The sequence below is a fragment of the Halyomorpha halys genome, unplaced genomic scaffold, assembly GCF_000696795.3.
Source record: "Halyomorpha halys isolate HHAL.00 unplaced genomic scaffold, Hhal_1.1 Scaffold88.1, whole genome shotgun sequence".
Taxonomy (NCBI): Eukaryota; Metazoa; Arthropoda; class Insecta; order Hemiptera; family Pentatomidae; genus Halyomorpha; species Halyomorpha halys.
The window spans coordinates 2009283-2028346 of record NW_027114863.1 but is presented as its reverse complement, the minus strand read 5'-3'; the positions used below and the strand labels follow the sequence as shown (position 1 = coordinate 2028346).

Below are 19064 nucleotides of genomic sequence, written 5' to 3'. Positions count from 1 at the left end.
GCTGTTAGAAATGTTACAGTTACTGGTTACAGAAAGTTCAGGTTTACTGGATTTTGAAGTAGAAACTTTTGTTTTTTATGTAAAACATAATTAATTCGGGATTTGAAACTCTTTACTGACATATTGATCTTAGCATTTTTATCTTAGCTCTATACATCAAGTAGGACTCTGAGCTGGAAATAGTTCTATGGGATTATTCTTGGAGTTTGTGGATAGTTGGATGTCAGTAAATAGGTTATGGTTTTCTAACTATTCCAGTATTTTATCGTTGTATTTTAATAATCAAGTTGGGTATACATTATCGAACTCTTCTTTACAGCCATAATGAGAAGCTATTGTTCTGACTTTTGTGACCCAATTAAAGTTTATATCAGGATTTTTTTTATCCAGCGAAATTAGTTTGTTGAAACAGAGTTTCGGTAACCTCTCTTCAGGTATAAGTGACAATATGAACCAGTAATTTATAATCTTGGTCAAAACTCTGACGCTCAAGGCGTTTCAGTCAGTTTCGAGACGAACAATGTAGTTGGCAGTATTCCTTGGCCACCTAAATAGTTTCTTCAGGAACTTTAGATATACCACTTCAGTAGTATCTAGGTATCTTAAGCTCCATATTTCAGAATAGTACAGAATGGTTGAAGACACCATAGAATCATTATAGAAGAATTTTTGTCTCCCATGAATCGCTTATAACTTTTTACAAAATCTCCAATACTTTTCTCCTGGAAACAAAGGACTTCTGGATAAAATGCTATTCCTTAGGACTTAAAAAGTACTTCTAAGTAAGTATAGACCTTAGTGTGTTCCAACTTTTCCTTAGGCCTGCAAAGGGGCTTAACTTGCTTCATAATGTCAATAATTGTCAACTTTTTAAAATGAATTAATTGATAATTAATGGCTCATTAATAAAAAAAATTACTTTGAAACGTCTTCCTTTTGCAAGAGATTTTATAATTTAATATAAACAAACTTATACTAAATATGCTGCTTTATAACTCTCAAGTTTACCGCTGGAGCACTGTGATGTATTAGGAAGATTGGTTCTTAATAATAAGAAAGGTATTAAGGCCTCCTCAAAATGACGATGTCTTTCTAAAGGAAAACTTATAAAGAACAAAAAAAAAAAAGGAGGCTTGGATTATAAACATTTTTTTGGCTAAGATAACAATTGAAAACATAAAACCTTCAAAACTAAAATAAAGAACAAAGTTAAAGTAAAACTGCTCTCCGTGATAAAATAAAATAAAATGAAATAATAACGAAATTAATAAATATAATAAAATACAATACAGCCGGACGAACGCCGATGGGTCAGAGGCGAGATGGTTCCTCATAATCCAAGAGCCGGGAAGAAAAAAAAAGCAGTTATCTCACCCCAATTTTTGATTGCTTTAATGGAAACTATGAATAATTACTAGTCAAAACTGATGAGTCTGTCAAGTATACGTAGGGGAAATAAAAAATGGCGCCTGTTTCAAAACCTTTAAAAAAAAAAGTTTTCATTCGGAGCTCTATATCTTAAAACTATCAACAACACTAGAAAATCTAAAATAACATTATTTAAAGAAGAGTAGATTTTCTGAAATATTAGCCCTAATAGAGCTATTTACGTCCAATAGTTCTCGAGATATAGCCTTCTAAAAAGCAACATTTCATAAAAATGTACTGAAATATCAGTAGTTAGTTAATTTATTTTGGGAAATCTATATCTCAGGAACTATGTGACGTACAGAGGTCTAGTAGCGATCAAACTAAAGCTAGTATAATGGACTATAAAGTAGTTTATGACCTTCACTTTCGTAGGAGCTGTAGTTTTCATGATATTAGCTAAATTAAATTGATTTATTTATATTCCGAACAACTGGACAATAAGTTTGATTTATGAAAACTTTATTTCAGAAAACATAGGACGTACAGATGTCTGTCAGCAATCACATTAAAGCTAGTTAAATTTACCATAAAATAATTCATAATGTTTATCTTTGCAGGAGTAGTAATTTTTATTATACTTGACAAAATAAACCCACAAAGTGTTAATTTCTAGTTGTTCGTATAAAATGTTGAATTTTTGAAAAATATCTCTCTAGACCCAAAAGACGCACATATGTCTGTCAACACTCAAAATAAAGAAAATTTAACTTACTATAAAGTAGTTTATGACACTTATCTTCGTAGGGGTAGTAGTTTTTATGAAATTCACATATGAATATAAATTTGATAAATACAAATTTGTTCGAACAACTATAAATCAATTTATATTAGCATATTTCATGAAAACTATTACTCCTACCAAGATAAACATAATAAACTACTTTATAGCTCATTAAACTAGCTTTAATTTGAGTCCTAATAGACATTTGTACGTCAAATGGTTTTTGAGATATAGATTTTTCAAAATAAATTCACTAACTACTAATCTTTCAGTACGTTCCATACAACATTTTTATGAAGAATGAGCCCTTTTTAGGTATATCTCGAGAACTATTTAACGTAAATAACTCTTTTAGGGCTCATATTTTAGCAAATTTGCTCATCTTTAAATGATGTTCTCTTAGGTTTTCTTGTGTTGTTCCTACTTTTTAAGATATAGAGCTCCGAATTAAAAATTAAATTTTTTTATCGGTTTTAAACAGCCACCATTTTTTATTCCCCCTACCTATACTTGGCAGACTCATCAATTTTGACTATTAATTATACATAGTTTTCATTAAAGTAATCAAAAGTAGGTGAGAGATAACTCCCTTTTTTCTCCTCATGGACTCTTGTACTATTTGAACAATCGGATTTGGAAACATCTTAGACCTTTCGGAGCGGTTAACAAATTCCTGAGGGCCCATCTCGCCTGTGACCTAATGGAGTTCACCAGCAGTATTTTATATTTATTGATTTTCTAAATTTTATTTTTCTTTCATTTCATTTTATTTTATCTTGAAATACACTTTTATTTGTGAAACGTTTATTTTTATTCTAATTTATGTTTCCAATTAGCTTAGCCAAATAAATGTTTGTATTCCGAGCCAACTTAATTCATTTCGTTTTGTTATTTTTAAGCTTTCCAACAAAAAGACATTTATGAGGTGTAGATAGTTGACCGTAGATTAATGATTGGAGAGGTTTTCCGGGGGGTGCGGTCAGCAAAGAACAACATAAATAAACAAAACCATATTTATTTATTTTATGCCGACGTTTCGACCTCAATTTCAGGTCTTCATCAGGGCTGTAAAACAAAAGAGATAACAACAACATTTAAAGAAACATACAATTGAAAAGGAATAGTATACACACAAATTTAGAATTATACAAAATATTGAATTAAATCATAAATGATAAAAATTGATAACTGATAATTGAATAATAAAAATACTATTTTTCATTGTTTGTCATAGTGTTCAATTTGTAGATTCAATTTATTTATTTATTTTTTCAGTTTTCTAGACACTACTTGGATATCTTATATTATACATATCTTCTTACCTACATGATATTATATTTCATCTGTCACTGTTTTCAATCTACTATCATCCAATTCCACGATTATCAATCAATTAAAAAATCTTTTTATTATTTAATTATCAGTTATCAATTTTTATTATTTATGATTTAATTCAATATTTTGAATAATTCTAAATTTGTTTGTATACTATTCCTTTTCAATTGTATGTTTCTCTAAATGTTGTTGTTATCTCTTTTGTTCTATAGCCTTGATGAAGACCTGAAATTCAGGTCGAAACGTCGGCATAAAATAAATAAATATGGTTTTGTTCATTTATGATGTTCTTTGCTGACCGCACCTCCCGAAAAACTTCTCCAAAAAGACATTTATGTGATCCGCTATATATGATGATCGTTACTGCTAAGACCATAAAATGTTCAATTATTTTATATTTCAGCAAAATAATTGATTGTTTGGTACAATTATACTAAACAAACAAGAGATTCTGTGTAGCTGAAAGATCGTTTTAGATACCAAGGTCCCAACCATAATGTGAGTAAGCGATTACCTGACTAATTTTTATAATAAGTTATAATAACTTTTAATAAGTTAATAATAATAAAATTAAGAAGTTCAACATATTATTTTATGAATATCTTGCGATGTCTGAGAGCTATCTCAAGAACTAAATCATTACTACGATTTCTGCTTATCACATTAAAATTAATCGTTTTAAAATCCTTTTTACATAATGCATAATGCATAATGCATAAAAGAAGGGAAAGAAGGCTAGGAGGGAAAGTAGAGGGGATAAGAAGGACTATTCCATTACAAAGTTTATTGTAAAGATCAAGGAAGTAAGGTAAGGAATGTCATTCAATATTTTTCTGTATCAATGTTGTATCAATTCGGGCAACATAGATTTCTTTATAATTTGTCGATATTTGAGTGACCAAAGTATCCGTTTTGGAATCTTCCAATTGTATTCTCACTGTAATTTTTTTAAACTATTTTTCAATTTTCCTACTTTCTTATTAAAAGACTTAATTAAAATTTGAGAATAAACTGGATACAATTTATATTATTTAAACGATAATTTATTTTGTGACATATGGCCAATATTAACAATTTGTATATAATCTTATAACTTTCTTGATACTATTATTATTATTTTTAATTAAGTAATTTGTATCCTAGTTAAGTCTCAAAAAGCTCATTATTATTTCAAGTCTAACGTTTTGGGCAATTCGGCCATCCTCAAAGCCAATCTTAAATATAAATTTACACCTTACCTCCAATAATTTAAAAACTGTTTGCAGGCTATCCTGCCCAGGTCATTAATTCCAGTCTAATCACCCAATTTTGTCATTTTTTCATTAAACTTTAAAACTTATAACTTTTATTGTTTACCAACGTTTGCCAACTTAGTTATTTATATATTATAAGAAATCATACGCTTGATTTGGTGGGAGGGACATCTCTCTACCTGCTGTTCGCCTTTCTGTCAGTTGTCCTTTGTACTACCATCAGCTAGCTGATTATATTTATTGTTGTTGTTGTTGTTGTTGATTGTTGCTTAAAGGCGTAAAACCCTCTGGTCATCAACGCTTATGGTATGATAAAAGTAAATAAAAATAAAATAAAATAAATAAAAAATATAGAAATAAAAAAAAATAATAAAAAATAAAATAAAAAAATAAAATAAGTAAAAAACATAAAAAAATAAAAATCGAAGAGGAGTTATAATTTATAAAGAAGGCGATGTGCTTTTAAAAATTCAAACACTCCTGTAATTTTAGCTTTCTCATCTGCGAGAGCTTCGGATAAATTTGGGGTCAGTCCTATCCTATTTATTGTTGGCAAATAGGGAGTACACTCTTCAAAAATATGTTTATTATTTATCGTTATCAATTTTTCGAATATCCCATTTTACATATTACTGCAACTCAGCTATACCATACTTCCTTCACCTTTTTTTTTTTTTATATTACACCTACCTCTTTACCATATTTAAAACTAATTAAAATGAATAGTCTCTTACAATCTATTTGTCTAGATATATATTTAGAACTTATATTACTCCGTGTTATATTTATTAGTTACTTGTTCCAGTCTACCTACATGTATACTCCCTTATATTGTTTATAAACATAAAAATTATTTTGAAATGTTTTTATTTTAATGTTTTCTTAATTCTAAAATGATTTTACTTCTTCTTTAGCCCTGACGAAGAACTGCAAATAAGGGGAAACGTTGGTTAACAATAAATAGTTTTCTTCTACTATTTGGATACCTTTATTGACCGCCACCCGGACTATCTCTAAGATATTAATTATACTCTGGAGTGATTTATTAACATTATTAAATTTAAAAAATGTAATTAACCAAATTAGGTGCGTAGTTTCAAAACCAGCTACATCTAATTTTCTCTACAACACCTTTTTTCTATTTACATCATGTTCTCGATACACTACATCATACTGCCAAGTGGTAAGGAGTAGAACTCACAGCAACCTAAGATGAAGGTCGGTGAGTGGTGTTTTTCCTTTTTCTTTGATGTGCGTTCGTTTTTACTCAGCATGAGTCGGTGCCCTCTGAACTTCGGTATTTCCTATCAGACCCGACACGACGATGGTTATCCATATAGCTTGGGGAATTTGTCTTGCAGATTCCGAAGAAGTAACACATCAGCCAGTGCCGTCCGTTTGATCTGTGAAACAATAGTGTCTTGTGTCAATCTTAACAGTGGTTCAGTTAAACAGTACCTATTTTGTTTCTATTTTTTTAAAATTTTTATTTTAAACTAACTGGTTTTCCTTGATTATTTATATAACTATCATTCTTTCTCTTTATTTATTTTATTGTTTTGTTTTTGTCGCGCATGGCGAAACCCTTACAACCTAAACCACCTGACACATGCGACGTGTTTAAATTAAAAGGTACATGGTCCAAAAAGTATATCGTCATGCGCTTAGATACAAATTCAGGCAATAAAGATGTTAACAATTCCTGCCCGTTTAGTGTATGTCGGTTCATAAAAAGTTGCTATACATAAGTGAATTTTTAAAAAACGGTACTATATTATTAATGGTGAGTGATGAAAAAGATTTTGTCAATTTGACTAATATCAAAATATTCCCATATTATTTGAACTACATAAAACATTGAATTTTTCACGTGGGGTTGGTTATGTCCCGGAATTGCTGAAATTGTACAGAGGATGAATTGGTTTCAGAACTTGACAATCATGGTATTGTTAATGTTAGAATGATTTATAAAAAAATTAATAATGAAAAGAAAGGTACACCTTTACTGATTTTAACTTTCAATAAGTGTGACCTACCAGAAAGGGTAATTTTGGGTTTTCTGTCCATTAAAATCAGACGTTATAAACCGAAACCTCTTCTTTGTTATTCATTTAAGTACAGACATACTAGTAAATATTGCCAAATAAAGCAATTTCGTAAATGTGGAGAAAATACACACAGTAGTGGAACTTGTAATAATTCCCTCAAATGCTTAAACTGCCACGATGATCACCCAGCTTATAGTAGTAAATGTTCAGTAAACAAAAGAGAAAAGAAAATTGAGAATATCCGAGTACAGGATAAAGTGTCATATCGTCAAGAGGAAGCAATTATTAAAAAACAAGAGACAGAAAATGGTAGAATCAGAACTCACGTGGATGTTGTGTCGGCTCCTCCCCCTCCATCGCCACAAGAAAAGTCTATAACTGAGGCTCTACTAGAGCAGGTAGCTAAGTTGGCCAATACTATTGAAGTTGTATGCAAAAAAATGAGTACCTTAGAATCCAACATGGTAACAGTAACAGAGATGACAAAATTAACTATAGCTACGAATCACTAGTAACTACACCAAACAATGGTGAACAACTTGGAAATAAAACTAATATTGCCAATCCACAAAAAGTAACAGATGAAAACAAAATTCATTCAACAGTTGCATCAAGTTTAACTAATTTAGAAAATAATTTTTTTTTTTAATAATTTATTTATTGATATTTACAACGGTATACACATATACACATCAAGTAAATTTGCTGTAAGTGATATTATGACATGATAAAAACATGTGGAGAATCTACCCATTGATAGAACTCCAAGAACATTTCTAAAGGAGAAGATCTAGAGGACATCTTCTTTTCAGACGCCTAGGAGGATTATTAGGTAGTGTAGGAGAAGCCAGGTTAGAAACGAGTTGGTTTGGGTGGTTGGGAAGTTTATTATGGAAGTATTGGTATCTGGTTCTGGCCAAATCGGCAACATAGGGGACATTGAGGTCCTGATGGATGACTTGATTTGTGACAAAGTAAGGAGCATTAAGAATTTTACGAAGGATTTTGGACTGTAAGGATTGGATTCGAGAGGAATTAGATAGAAAATAATTAAAATAAAAACAAGCCAGTGTCTCAAAACTTTTCTTTTAATGAAGAGTCTTCTTCCTCGAAAAATAAAAAAGATGTAGTATTGACAAAAAAAACAGTTGGTAATAAAAATTAACTGTCTATCCTACCTGTACTTACTGCCATTGGATATTTGTTCTAATAATCACAATTACATCAATATTCCCATTAATATATTTTTTCTTGATCTTTATCCTATGTTTTTCAGCATCATAATTCTTATAATAATTGACTATTTCTTTTCTGCATTTGGTAATCTTGTATTTATTTGTACTGCTGCCAACCATTATATTTTATTTTCACAACCATTATATGGTTTATAATTTTAACTCCAACACAAATTGCTGTATTCAAAGCTGTTTCGGCTTCTTTTCTTCGGCAGGTAAATAGAATGTTTTATTTAAAATTAATAAAATACAATGGAACTTAATTGGTTTATTTTATCGTATAAATAAATTAAAGTACCTACTGAATTACTATAATTGCACTGAAGCTTGCTTACTAGAAACAATTTTAAAACCTACTGATATCTTTGAATTTCTGGGATATGCTATTAGGAGGAGAGATTATACATCTGGTCACATTACTTGTGGCAGGGATCGTGAATGAGTAAGAATTTTTGTTTGATCGTTGTAGTGAATGGAAAGTTTAGAGCGTTTGTCAAGTAAGTGTTGTAGCAATCGGAATCTACCTACAGTTTCTTGTCGTTTTAGTCTTGTGAGTGGATTCCAAGTAAGTCTCTTGTCAAGGGGGAGTCCTAAGTATCGAATCTGTTCAACAGGCGTTAGTGGAGTATTTAGAAAGGATACTGTAGGACAGTAGGGTAGAGGTTTACAACGGAGAGTAAAGGTGATCTGGTGGGATTTGTCAGGATTTATTTTGATTCTCCAGTTTTGACACCATTCTTCAATAGATGTTATGTGTGTCTGTAGTGTTTGTGATGCATTAGTTAGGTCGTTGTTTACAGATAGTATACATGTGTTCATGTTGTTAGGACTGTGCTAGGATGGGTTGGGATGTTAGCTATATAAGCCGTATAAAGAATGGGACCTAAGATACTACCTTGAGAAACACTGACGGACTGAGAAAAGAGAGATGAGTAGGCTAGGTTATGATTTACTTTAAAGGTTCTATCTGAGAGGTAGGGGCGGTTGTTATATCTACTTTTATCGTATTTTCACCTTTTCACTTGAAATTTCACCAAGAAAAAATTGGTGTCGTTTATTTAAGTAATTAAAACTATATTTCTGATTTTTTCAGATAATATTATTCAGTGTAATGCACTGAACATGTACAGTAACGGACCAAGTCTGTTTCAAAACCAGCTCCATCTAAAATTTAAATACCCAAAAAGCTAAAATAACTGAAGTAGTAAAACTACCGTGAAATAATCTTAGACTATAGTTCTTTTGATACAAATAACAAAAAATTCTCAAAACTGATCGGCATGTCAGTGGTAAGGCTTTCGCTCTCCTGAAAATATTGTAAATTTTGACGTAGCTGGTTTTGAAGCTACACGCCTCAAATATGTTACTAATTAGATTCTGGTTGTTTGAATCCTGATTCCAGGTTGTTTTAAGAACCTTCTAGATTTTTGGAATTTTAATAGTTTGCTAAGGATTAATCTTACTGTAATAGACCTAAAATTACAATTAAGTTAAAACATCCTAGATGACGTTGTTCTGATTAATAAAAATTTTAAAGTAATAAATAAAATGATGTAATTACAAAGGTGTCCCCACTAAAGTTACAGAAAATTATTCACTACATTATATATTTTTTCTTAACTTTGTATTCTAATTTTGTATAAAACACAATATTTGTTACAGAAAACATAAGAAATGGAAAACACATATGCAGCCGAGGATACAGATAAGTTCGAAGAGACAAAAATAAAAAATGAACCATTCTTATCAAGAATTCTCTGGATCCCAGCAACCATATTAACCACGTTGCACTTGGGTGGAATGTACGGATGGTATCTTGTTTTCACAGGAAGACTACTTTTCTTAACTTTCGTGTTTGGTATGGGATTCAGCTTGAATTTATTGTTTAATGAATTAATTTACAAAGACAGGGAGAAGTGACACGTAGAAGGAAATAAAAAAATTAAAACAAGAGCCCGCTGGAAAAAAAAAGACAGTTATTTCACCCCAATTTTTAAATATTTTAATGAAAACTATATATAATCGATGAGTGTGCCAAGTATAGGTAGATAAAATAAAAAATTAGGGCTGTTTCAAAAGTAAAAAAAAAATTTTCATTCGGAGCTCTTTATTTTAAAACTACCAACAAAACTAGAAAACCTAAGTATCATTTGAAGTAGAGTAAATTGAATTAAAATTGAGCCTTAAAAAAACTATTTACGTTCAAAAGTTCCCGAGATATAACTTTTAAAATTGCAACATTTCATAAAACCCTGCACTAAAAAATCAGTAAAACATGGAGAAGATAGTCAGGGTTGTGGTCAAAAAATAACAAAATAGCTTTCAACTATTTATTGTCCGACGTTTCACCTCACTTTGTAGGGGTTTTGTTTAACCTATCGTAATCTAAAGATATATAAAAGGATCATCATGTGTCTGTAGGATAAAAAATTTTAAATACGAAAAAGAAGACTTTTTTTTATTTCGAGACTTACTGGATACGGGACGACTTGTATGAAGGACCTGAAATAGGATAATAATAGTAAAAATAGACCTTCTAAATTGAAAAAAAAGATAATATAATATAAAAATATACCTTCTAAATTGATTTTCAAATTCAAATTTTAATGAAGGTATCATTGGATGACCTTAACCTTCATGCCGTCATGCCATTGTTTTTTTGTGAATTTATATTTTAATCAAAATCCGCAGGAGTATCAAGGCCATCATCGGGCTCCCCACTAACACCTCGTCAGCGATGCTGTACGCACCCAGGAGGTATCGAGGACTGGGTCTGATCCGCTGTCAATGGGAAGCTCCACTACAGCATTGGTCCATTGCCCAGCGACTGTCGAATGTTCCGGACGCCCTCTTTCAGTCTATATTCAGTTACGAAGACGAAATCGTGGCATGTGCTGATAGACTTGGAGTGGATAAGGGCAACCAAGTGTGAGAATTCCACGGCAGTCGTTGCATGAGAAAACTTTCGAAGAATGGGCCAGTTGCAGGTGGCAGGGTATTGGTGTTCGCCATTTCAAAGAAACCCCGAGAGCTAATAGATATGTATGTGAGAAACAGGTACTCTCGGGGTCAGAATGGGCGAACGCCCTTAAACTTAATATTAACTACGCACCCCTGCGTGGATTCCCAGGAGCTAGTGGACAGCAAGTTGGGTCCTTCTGTCGCAAATGAGGCAGAGAGTCTGAAACACCAGCTCATGTGCTGGTAAAGTGCCCCCAACAACCCCCTCCTTATAACCCGCCGGCACCACAGGGTCAAGGAAGGATTGATGAAGTTCCTAGAATGAAAAGAGTTCACCTGCTTCGAGGAGGTCTATTGTATTGACACCGACGGATCCGTAAGATATGCCTATATTGTCGCATTTACAAAAATCGGAGGCACGGGTCTGGTCTTGGATCCGACGGTAAGATTTGAAAGTAATGACCTCGAACAGGAAGGTGGAGTGGAATGGGGAAAAAAGGAAATATATGAAAAATGCGCCCCTTTCCTTAAGGAAAAATTCCGCGAGACCTTCGGAGAGAGAGAGAGTTCACCGTGAGAGGCCTCTGGTTTGGATCTCGGAACAATACCAGATAGAACAAGGAGCTTCTTAGAAGGCCTAGGTGTTAGGATCGGGGATATTGCGATCTTAGCAGAAAATATTATTTTGGACTCCCTGTGGATCATACCCATCACCTGCATGGGAATTAGATCCTAGATTATTCATTTTTTAATTTATTTATTTTAATTTGTGGACCTGTCGATTTGTGTGTTTTAACTTATTTATTCATTAAGTTATTTTATTTTATTAATACAATTATTTATTTATTTTAAACTTATTAATCCATTCAAGTGTTTCTTGTAACCGGCTTTTTACTATGTTTTCCTTTGAATCTATGTGTTAGTCTTGTTCTCGTAGAATGTATTTATTTGTTTGTTTTTTGGTGAACTGGTCCACTGCTGTGACTATTATTAATGGTCTGATCTCACATTGCCGTCTAATAGTGAATTTATTTAGCGGATCACTGAAGAGGATCTAGAAGGGTGAATTCGGGAGAGTGGATTTCTTGATCGGGTGGATTAAAAATTGTGAAATGGTGAAATGAAAGGAACAGAAAAGGGAAAGAAAAAAAGGAATGAATTGAAATATTTGTATTTGGTGTATAGACTGAAATTGATTGTAAAAGGAAACTGTAGGGGGGAAAAACTGTTTTCTTTCTATTTTGTATACCATCTAATTATATGTAATTTATATATGTCCGATTACGGATTGATTAGTATGTTGTGTATGCTGCCCAAATCATCAGGTTGCTACCTGATTAATTGGGCAGCATAGATGAATAAAGTATTCTCTCCTCATCATCTAAGTTACGGTCTCAGTCAGCTGTTACTTCGATATCAGTTGACTGAGGAGATCAGCTGACCAAATGTATATAAAAGATGCACCGAACACAATAAAGCCAGTATTTTACAGCAGTTCAAGCGTGTTAGATCTTATTCATTCTTCTCTTTTTTGACATTTTGGTTTCGCCAATATTTAACTGGTGCCGAAACACGGGAACTTTAGTTACCGGAGTAATATTTGCTTTAAAGAAGGATATTTTTATCTCACCTTTCAATTTTTTTTTTCTATTCTCTCATTTTTTTTAAATAATGGCTGCCAACAGTATCGTCACACAAGCGGTCATGAACCTCGAATCTTTAAATCAAAATGGGGTTCAGAGTTACCTCCATGGGAGGTGGGCTCTGAACCCCCCTCCACCCCCGGAGCTTGCCCCACTACCGGAAGTTTCTCTAGCGGGAGCCCACGCCACAACACTTGAGTGGGCAAAAGTACGCACAGCAACCGCCCAAGACTTGAGGAAGAGTTTACCGGGGAAACAGGAGAATTGAGCCACTTCTAAAAAAGGGTGTTTGGCACTTAGATGCCATACCTGAATGCTCCCATAACCATTCAGCGCCTGATGGACGAGTTTTTGAGGGGAATGGATGAATCTGTATGTCAGAATAATGTGGACGATCACCTAGCGTTCAGTAAGAGCGAAGAAGTTCTTCTTGCACAAGAACACTTGCAGCATTTACACAGCGTATTCCAAAGATTGAGGAAATTCGAGCTGAAGTTATCTGGAGAGAAATCATCGCTGGGACAGGAACAAATTAATTTTTTGGGCCGCACGATTTCCAGGGAAGGAGTTAAGCCTGACGCGGATAAAGTTGCAGCTATACTGAAGAAGGCTAGGAACCGTTTATAACGTTATCATTGAATGCGATTTACAAGGAAAGGTGGTCGCACGGGTCAAGAATATCGGAGGTAGGTGGAGCATCAGATTGGGGGGAGGGGGTAGAATAGTTCAAATGTCAGCTGGAGAAAAAGGACAGCAGAGTGAGGTTGGGAGCTTCCAATCTCGAAGTACAGTGGAGACAGATTATTCGGGTATTTTTTTTAAAGCGGGGAGAGTGACATATTTGAAGGAGCGTCTTTACCACAACCACTTCGCCAGCATATCCGTGAGGTGGAAAGCTTAAAAAAGGAATCGTATATAAAGTAGACATGATTTCTTTATAATAAGATATTGTTCTGTTCGTGGTTTTTTAAAATTGTAAGATTTTTTTTTCTTTTTCTCAGTGATATAAATTTTGGTAGGTTTTAATTAGTTTTTCTTTCTTGTTCGTTTTGTGTCTGAGACAGTTTTTTTTTTCATAGGGTTGTAAGTTTGCGAAGAATTGTTCGTAAACTGGCAGGGGGGAGGGCGTTGTAGTCAGGGTGCCTATGTTATTGAACCTAAGAAGTAACTCCCTATGTCAACAAATCCTGTAATCAATATATAGAGGATTAGAGGACCAAATAAACAAGTTTTTCTGGTTCGATCCCTTTTTCCCTGTTGTATGTGCTTATTTATAAAAATATATACTCCTATATATTTTTTTTTTATTTCTATTTATGGTTTTAAACAAAAATTTAATATCGAAAATTATTACAGATGCGCTGCTTGGTCACCTTTGTGGCTTGTCCATAACAATCGGAGCTCACCGTCTGTTTTCACACAGAAGTTTTAAAGCCAAAAAACCACTGCGCCTCTGCTTATTGCTTTTACATACTATTTCAGCTCAGGTGTGTATAAATGGTCCGAATAACTAATATATAATTTTACTTATGTATACCATTTACTTATGTTATATTTTAGTGCTCTGAACTAATTTATTATTTCTAATTTTGATTTATTATTTAAGTTTTATAATTTATTCCTATATAAATAAGGCACAGTAAAACCAGAGATCTCTAGACGTTCTCTCTAGAGGAATTAAGTACCGGCCCCACCACCGGTAAGAATCAAAATTTATTTTTGGCTCGCTCTATTTTCCTCTTTACTTGCTCTCTTTCTCCTACCATCTCTGTGTGCTCTCTTTCTCCAAGAGTTGGACATGTTTCTCGGCCGTTGATATTCACTTATACTTCCATTCAGGAATCTACCTCCCTAGCGCTTGACTCTATAAGATCTTGGGCACATTCCAAAAACGAGCGCTCTCTCATTCAACGAGGCAATCCCTCCTTCCTCAAGTCTTGGGCAGCTCCTGTGAGTACTTTGATCGACTCCAGTGTTGTTGCGTGTGCTTCTGCAATAGAGACTGGTAGTGGAGGAAACTTTGGGAGAGGAGGATTCCCCTCTGTGGGAGGTACGATCTCGACCCCATTTTGATTTAAAGCTTCCAGGTTCAAGACTGCTCGTCTAACGATACCATTCCCATTAGCAACCATTATTTTTTCTTAAAAAAGGAAAAAAAATTGAAGATGACAAAACAACAACAAAAAAATTCTTCTTTAAAGAAATAATTAATCCGGTATCAAAAGTTCCCGGGTTTCGGCACCAGTTAAACGTTTGCGAGCTGAAAGAATGAAAAAGAGAAAAGGGAGATTGAAATGACCAACTCACTTGTAACTCAAAGACTGACTTTTATTGTGTTCCGTACCTCTATATATAGATCCTCGATCAGTGATCTACTCGATCACTCTACCTCTCTCTTCCTTTCATTGTTATGTGTCCTGAAGTATATACTTATATGCAAATGTTTATTTTTATTTCAGAACTCTTTGTGGGCCTGGGTTAGAGACCACAGGCAGCACCACAAGTACAGCGATACCGACGCTGATCCTCACAACTCAAACAGAGGTTTCTTCTTCTCGCATATAGGGTGGACGATGCTAAAGAAACAACCGGAGGTCCAAAAATATGCCAGGAAAATAGATATGTCGGATCTTCAGGCTGATCCATGGATCATGTTTCAGAAGAGGTGTGTTTACATGTAATTATGGTTACTTTGTTGCAATATAATTCCTATCCTAGCAATCCAAAGATTGAAATGGGAAGGAATTGTACTGTAGCAATTATAGTATAATTCTTTCCCATTTTTATCTGCATCATTAAGAAGCTGAATATGAATCATTCGACCACCTAAGAAAAACTATCTAAACAATCTTTAAAAAAAATTAGAACAGAACCAAGGTGTACCTCTTCGTTGGATGATAATTGACACTATGATATCCATAACCTCGGTCTTGTGACCTGCAAGTTGTAGGCCTACCTAAGTAAGCCAACCTCGGACTGTAGAAACAGGGTAACTTCTTCCAAGTACTTCGCCTCCACTACCACTGCAACGGCATCTGCGAATCCCACAACTGTGGCTCCCTTTGGCATTGTCAATTTGAAGATTGCGTCGTACATGACGTTCCACAGAAGAGGACCTACTATCGAACCCTGTGGGACACCACCAATCACCTTGTATCTCCTTTGGCCAATGTCTGAAAGATAAAACAGAACTCCATCTTTAAAGTAGTCTGTAAAAATCCTCGAAAAACTTATTTTGAAACGCCTATACCCCATCCTAGATTCCAATTATATAATCCCAGATCACCAGTTTGAATTCCGAACATCCCACTCCACTATCCAGCAATGTTATCAAGTTACATGTTTTGTCTTTTTTGGAGCGCGGAATGTACTGCGCGATAGTCTTTTACGATGTAGAACTGGCTTTTGATCGAGTCTGGCACCCGGGACTGCTTTACAAACTCCGTAAATTCCTACCTCCTACATATTTTCTCAGCTTCGTCAGGGCTAAATGAAAACAAGATAAAAAAATTATAAGAAGTAACAGAACATTAGAATAAATATGAAAAGAAAGTAAGAAAATTTGTATAAAATATATTTCTTTTCTTTTTTTTTTTTTTTTTTAATAAAAATAACAAGCTTAAGTTAGTGAAGTATAAATATGGATGGATAGAAAACTAATAACTAATAAATACAGCCAAATGTGATAAAATTGTAATTAGAGGACTAGGGTAATAAATTATAAACCAATACTTATTATAAATAGCAACAAATATGGTAAAAACATTAAGTTGAAGTAAATGAAAATTGTTATCATTTATCTCTATTTTTTTACTTTCTTTGTACATTTATTCTAATATTCTGGCACTTCATACAATGTTAGTTTCTTGTTTTTCATTTAACCCTGACGCAGCCCCGTAAAGTGGGGCAATGATTAGGATTATTATTACAGTTTTCTTCAACTATTTTGATATCTTTATGACTGTCAATAAATCTTATTAACTCGGACTATCTTCCTACAATCTACTTCATACGGTCAACTATCTTCCTACAATCTACTTCATACGGTCAACTATCTTCCTACAATCTACTTCATACGGTCAACTATCTTCTTTCCATATAAATAATTACTGTTTAATAATTTCAGGTACTATGTAATCCTATACTTCATTTTTCCATTTCTGATTCCAACAGCGATTCCTTACTATTTTTGGAACGAGACGCTATGGAACAGTTTTTTTATGTGCTTGGCCAGAAATGTCGCAGAAACTAATTTAACTTGTATGGTAAATAGTTTTGCTCATATCTACGGTACCAAGCCTTATAATAAGTGAGTATCATAATAAAGTGTAGTTTAAATATTATAATTAGTTTATTATTAGTATAATCATCAAAAACTATTATAACAAAAGAAAAACATCATGGTTAATGACTGCCGGCATAGTATCAATAAATAATCTATTAAAAACATACAATGGTTTATAATTTATAGTATTTATTTGTAAATAAATAAATATATAATTGTTGCATCTTTTCCTAGAGGTATCTTTTTTTTTTATTTATTTAAGTGTTTCGACCACTCGGGCCATTTACACTTGATTTACAAATTCGATTACAATTGGCATGTTCATACAGATGAATTTACAAAGTGAGAAATTTACAATCACAATTACCATTACATATTAACAATTACAATTTACACTTCACAAATTTATTACTGTTGTGGAGTCTTCTCTGATCATTTCCTGTACACATGAAGAGAATCGGTGTGACTCCAGAGCAACCCAGTAAGAATGTGCCCAACAGCGAGATCGCTTCAGCAGCAGCGACACATCGGTGCATCCTCCCTCCTTCATGAGATGACAGTGGCTGAGTCGAGTATGGCCTATCCGAAGACGGGTTATTACATCTCTGTAGCAGATTCATATTTCCTGCCAGACGTTCCACCGTATGCTGGACCATTCCTAAATTGTTGTCTCTCGTGACGAACCATTCGTCCTGCCATAAATTTTCTTTGGTTTTCATGTAGATAATGCTACGACTTGGCCTGTATTTATAGCTAGTCTGCCTTTTCTTTTCCGGTATCCTATACTTTCAGCGGTATCTTTAAATTATATTTTTAGAACCTCGTTAAATCACAATCATAATTTATATATATATTATAAATTTCATTTTGAAACAATATCGATTTTTACACATTGATATTTTAGTAACGTTTTGGCATATTTAAAAATATTTTTAAACTTTTATTTCTCCGTAAATTACCGTTAAAAACAATTTTTAATAGACTAAGATGTTGGTTTTTTATTTGTTTTGGGAAAAAATTATTATATTTATAAAATAATTTGGTTTCTTTGATAATGATAAGACATAGAAAAAATAAATTTGAGTGGTTGTATGTATGGTTAATAGGAATAGGATAAAAGCAGAACAGTTATGAACGATTATATGAGCAATGGTCACCGGAATAAAAAAAAAAAAAAAAGATCCTGCAAATAAATCAAGGTAAAAAATTTCTAATTTTTAATTTCATTGAAAAATGATATTTGAAGGTTTTGACGATGCTAAAAATGAAAATAATTTGCTTTTTCCTATAAAAATTTTGCTTATCTACTTTACTGAAATCCTTATAATTTTTTTTTTTAATTTTATAGAAAAAAAAAATAATTTATTAGAATCAGTAATATTTTTCCCTTATTCCTCAAAGAGAAACAAATCGATTAGCAAATAACAACTATGAAAAAATGTTTAATTTTGTTAATAACTTTTTTTTTTACTGGAAAAATCGGACCAGCCTATGATCTTCTGAATACTGACAACAGGTTTTGTTAAGTAGACAACGCTTCATAGAATATTTTTTTTTTTTCACAGAAATATGAAGGCAGCTGAGAACAAATACGTATCTATTTTCACTAAAGGTGAAGGCTGGCACAACTACCACCATATGTTCCCATGGGATTGCAATGCAGCTGAACTTGGAAGGGACTACAACCATTCTGGGAACATACTTGCGTTCCTGGAGCGAATCGGTCAAGCATACGATCTGAAGAAGGCCACCAAAGAAATGACAATGAATTCGGTTCGAAAATACGGAGACGGCACACATCCATTTTATTAATATAATAGATTAGCAATACAAGGCATTACCTTTATAGTGTATAATAAAAAAATCCTAAACAGGACATCCAAAACTGTAAAAAGAAACATGTATTATAGAAGTAACTGTGACATTTTTCATGCAATAAATGATATTTAAAAAAAAAATGCGCGCGCATAGCTCTTTCTCTTACCACCCTAATTTGAGTTTAAATTGATCCTCGGTTTTTTCAGAGTAGATTTGTTTGTTATTCACTGTAATTAAGTCGGTACAGGTAGGCAGATTGACTATCTTCAATTTCGGCAAGTTTTAGAAAAATAATTTTAATAAAATTATGCTGCCGACAGCCCTACAGTATACT

At 33.1% G+C, this 19064-nt stretch overlaps 1 protein-coding gene across 3 annotated transcripts; it reads left to right on the top strand.

Annotated features, from left to right (window-relative positions):
- Positions 1 to 4239: 4239 nt before the first annotated feature.
- LOC106677110 (acyl-CoA Delta-9 desaturase) lies at positions 4240 to 18864 on the top strand. Of its 3 annotated transcripts, none has more exons than XM_014414818.2 (6): positions 4240 to 4295; positions 9686 to 9881; positions 13984 to 14114; positions 15087 to 15292; positions 16754 to 16936; positions 18478 to 18864. In XM_014414818.2, exons 2-6 carry the CDS (start codon positions 9698 to 9700, stop codon positions 18722 to 18724), a joined length of 951 nt encoding a protein of 316 aa, XP_014270304.1. In that variant the 5' UTR covers positions 4240 to 4295; positions 9686 to 9697; the 3' UTR covers positions 18725 to 18864. The 3 variants fall into 3 exon arrangements, with proteins under 3 accessions (XP_014270304.1, XP_014270307.1, XP_014270305.1); XM_014414819.2 differs by lacking the exon at positions 4240 to 4295 and adding an exon at positions 4322 to 4426; XM_014414821.2 differs by lacking the exon at positions 16754 to 16936.
- Positions 18865 to 19064: the final 200 nt, after the last annotated feature.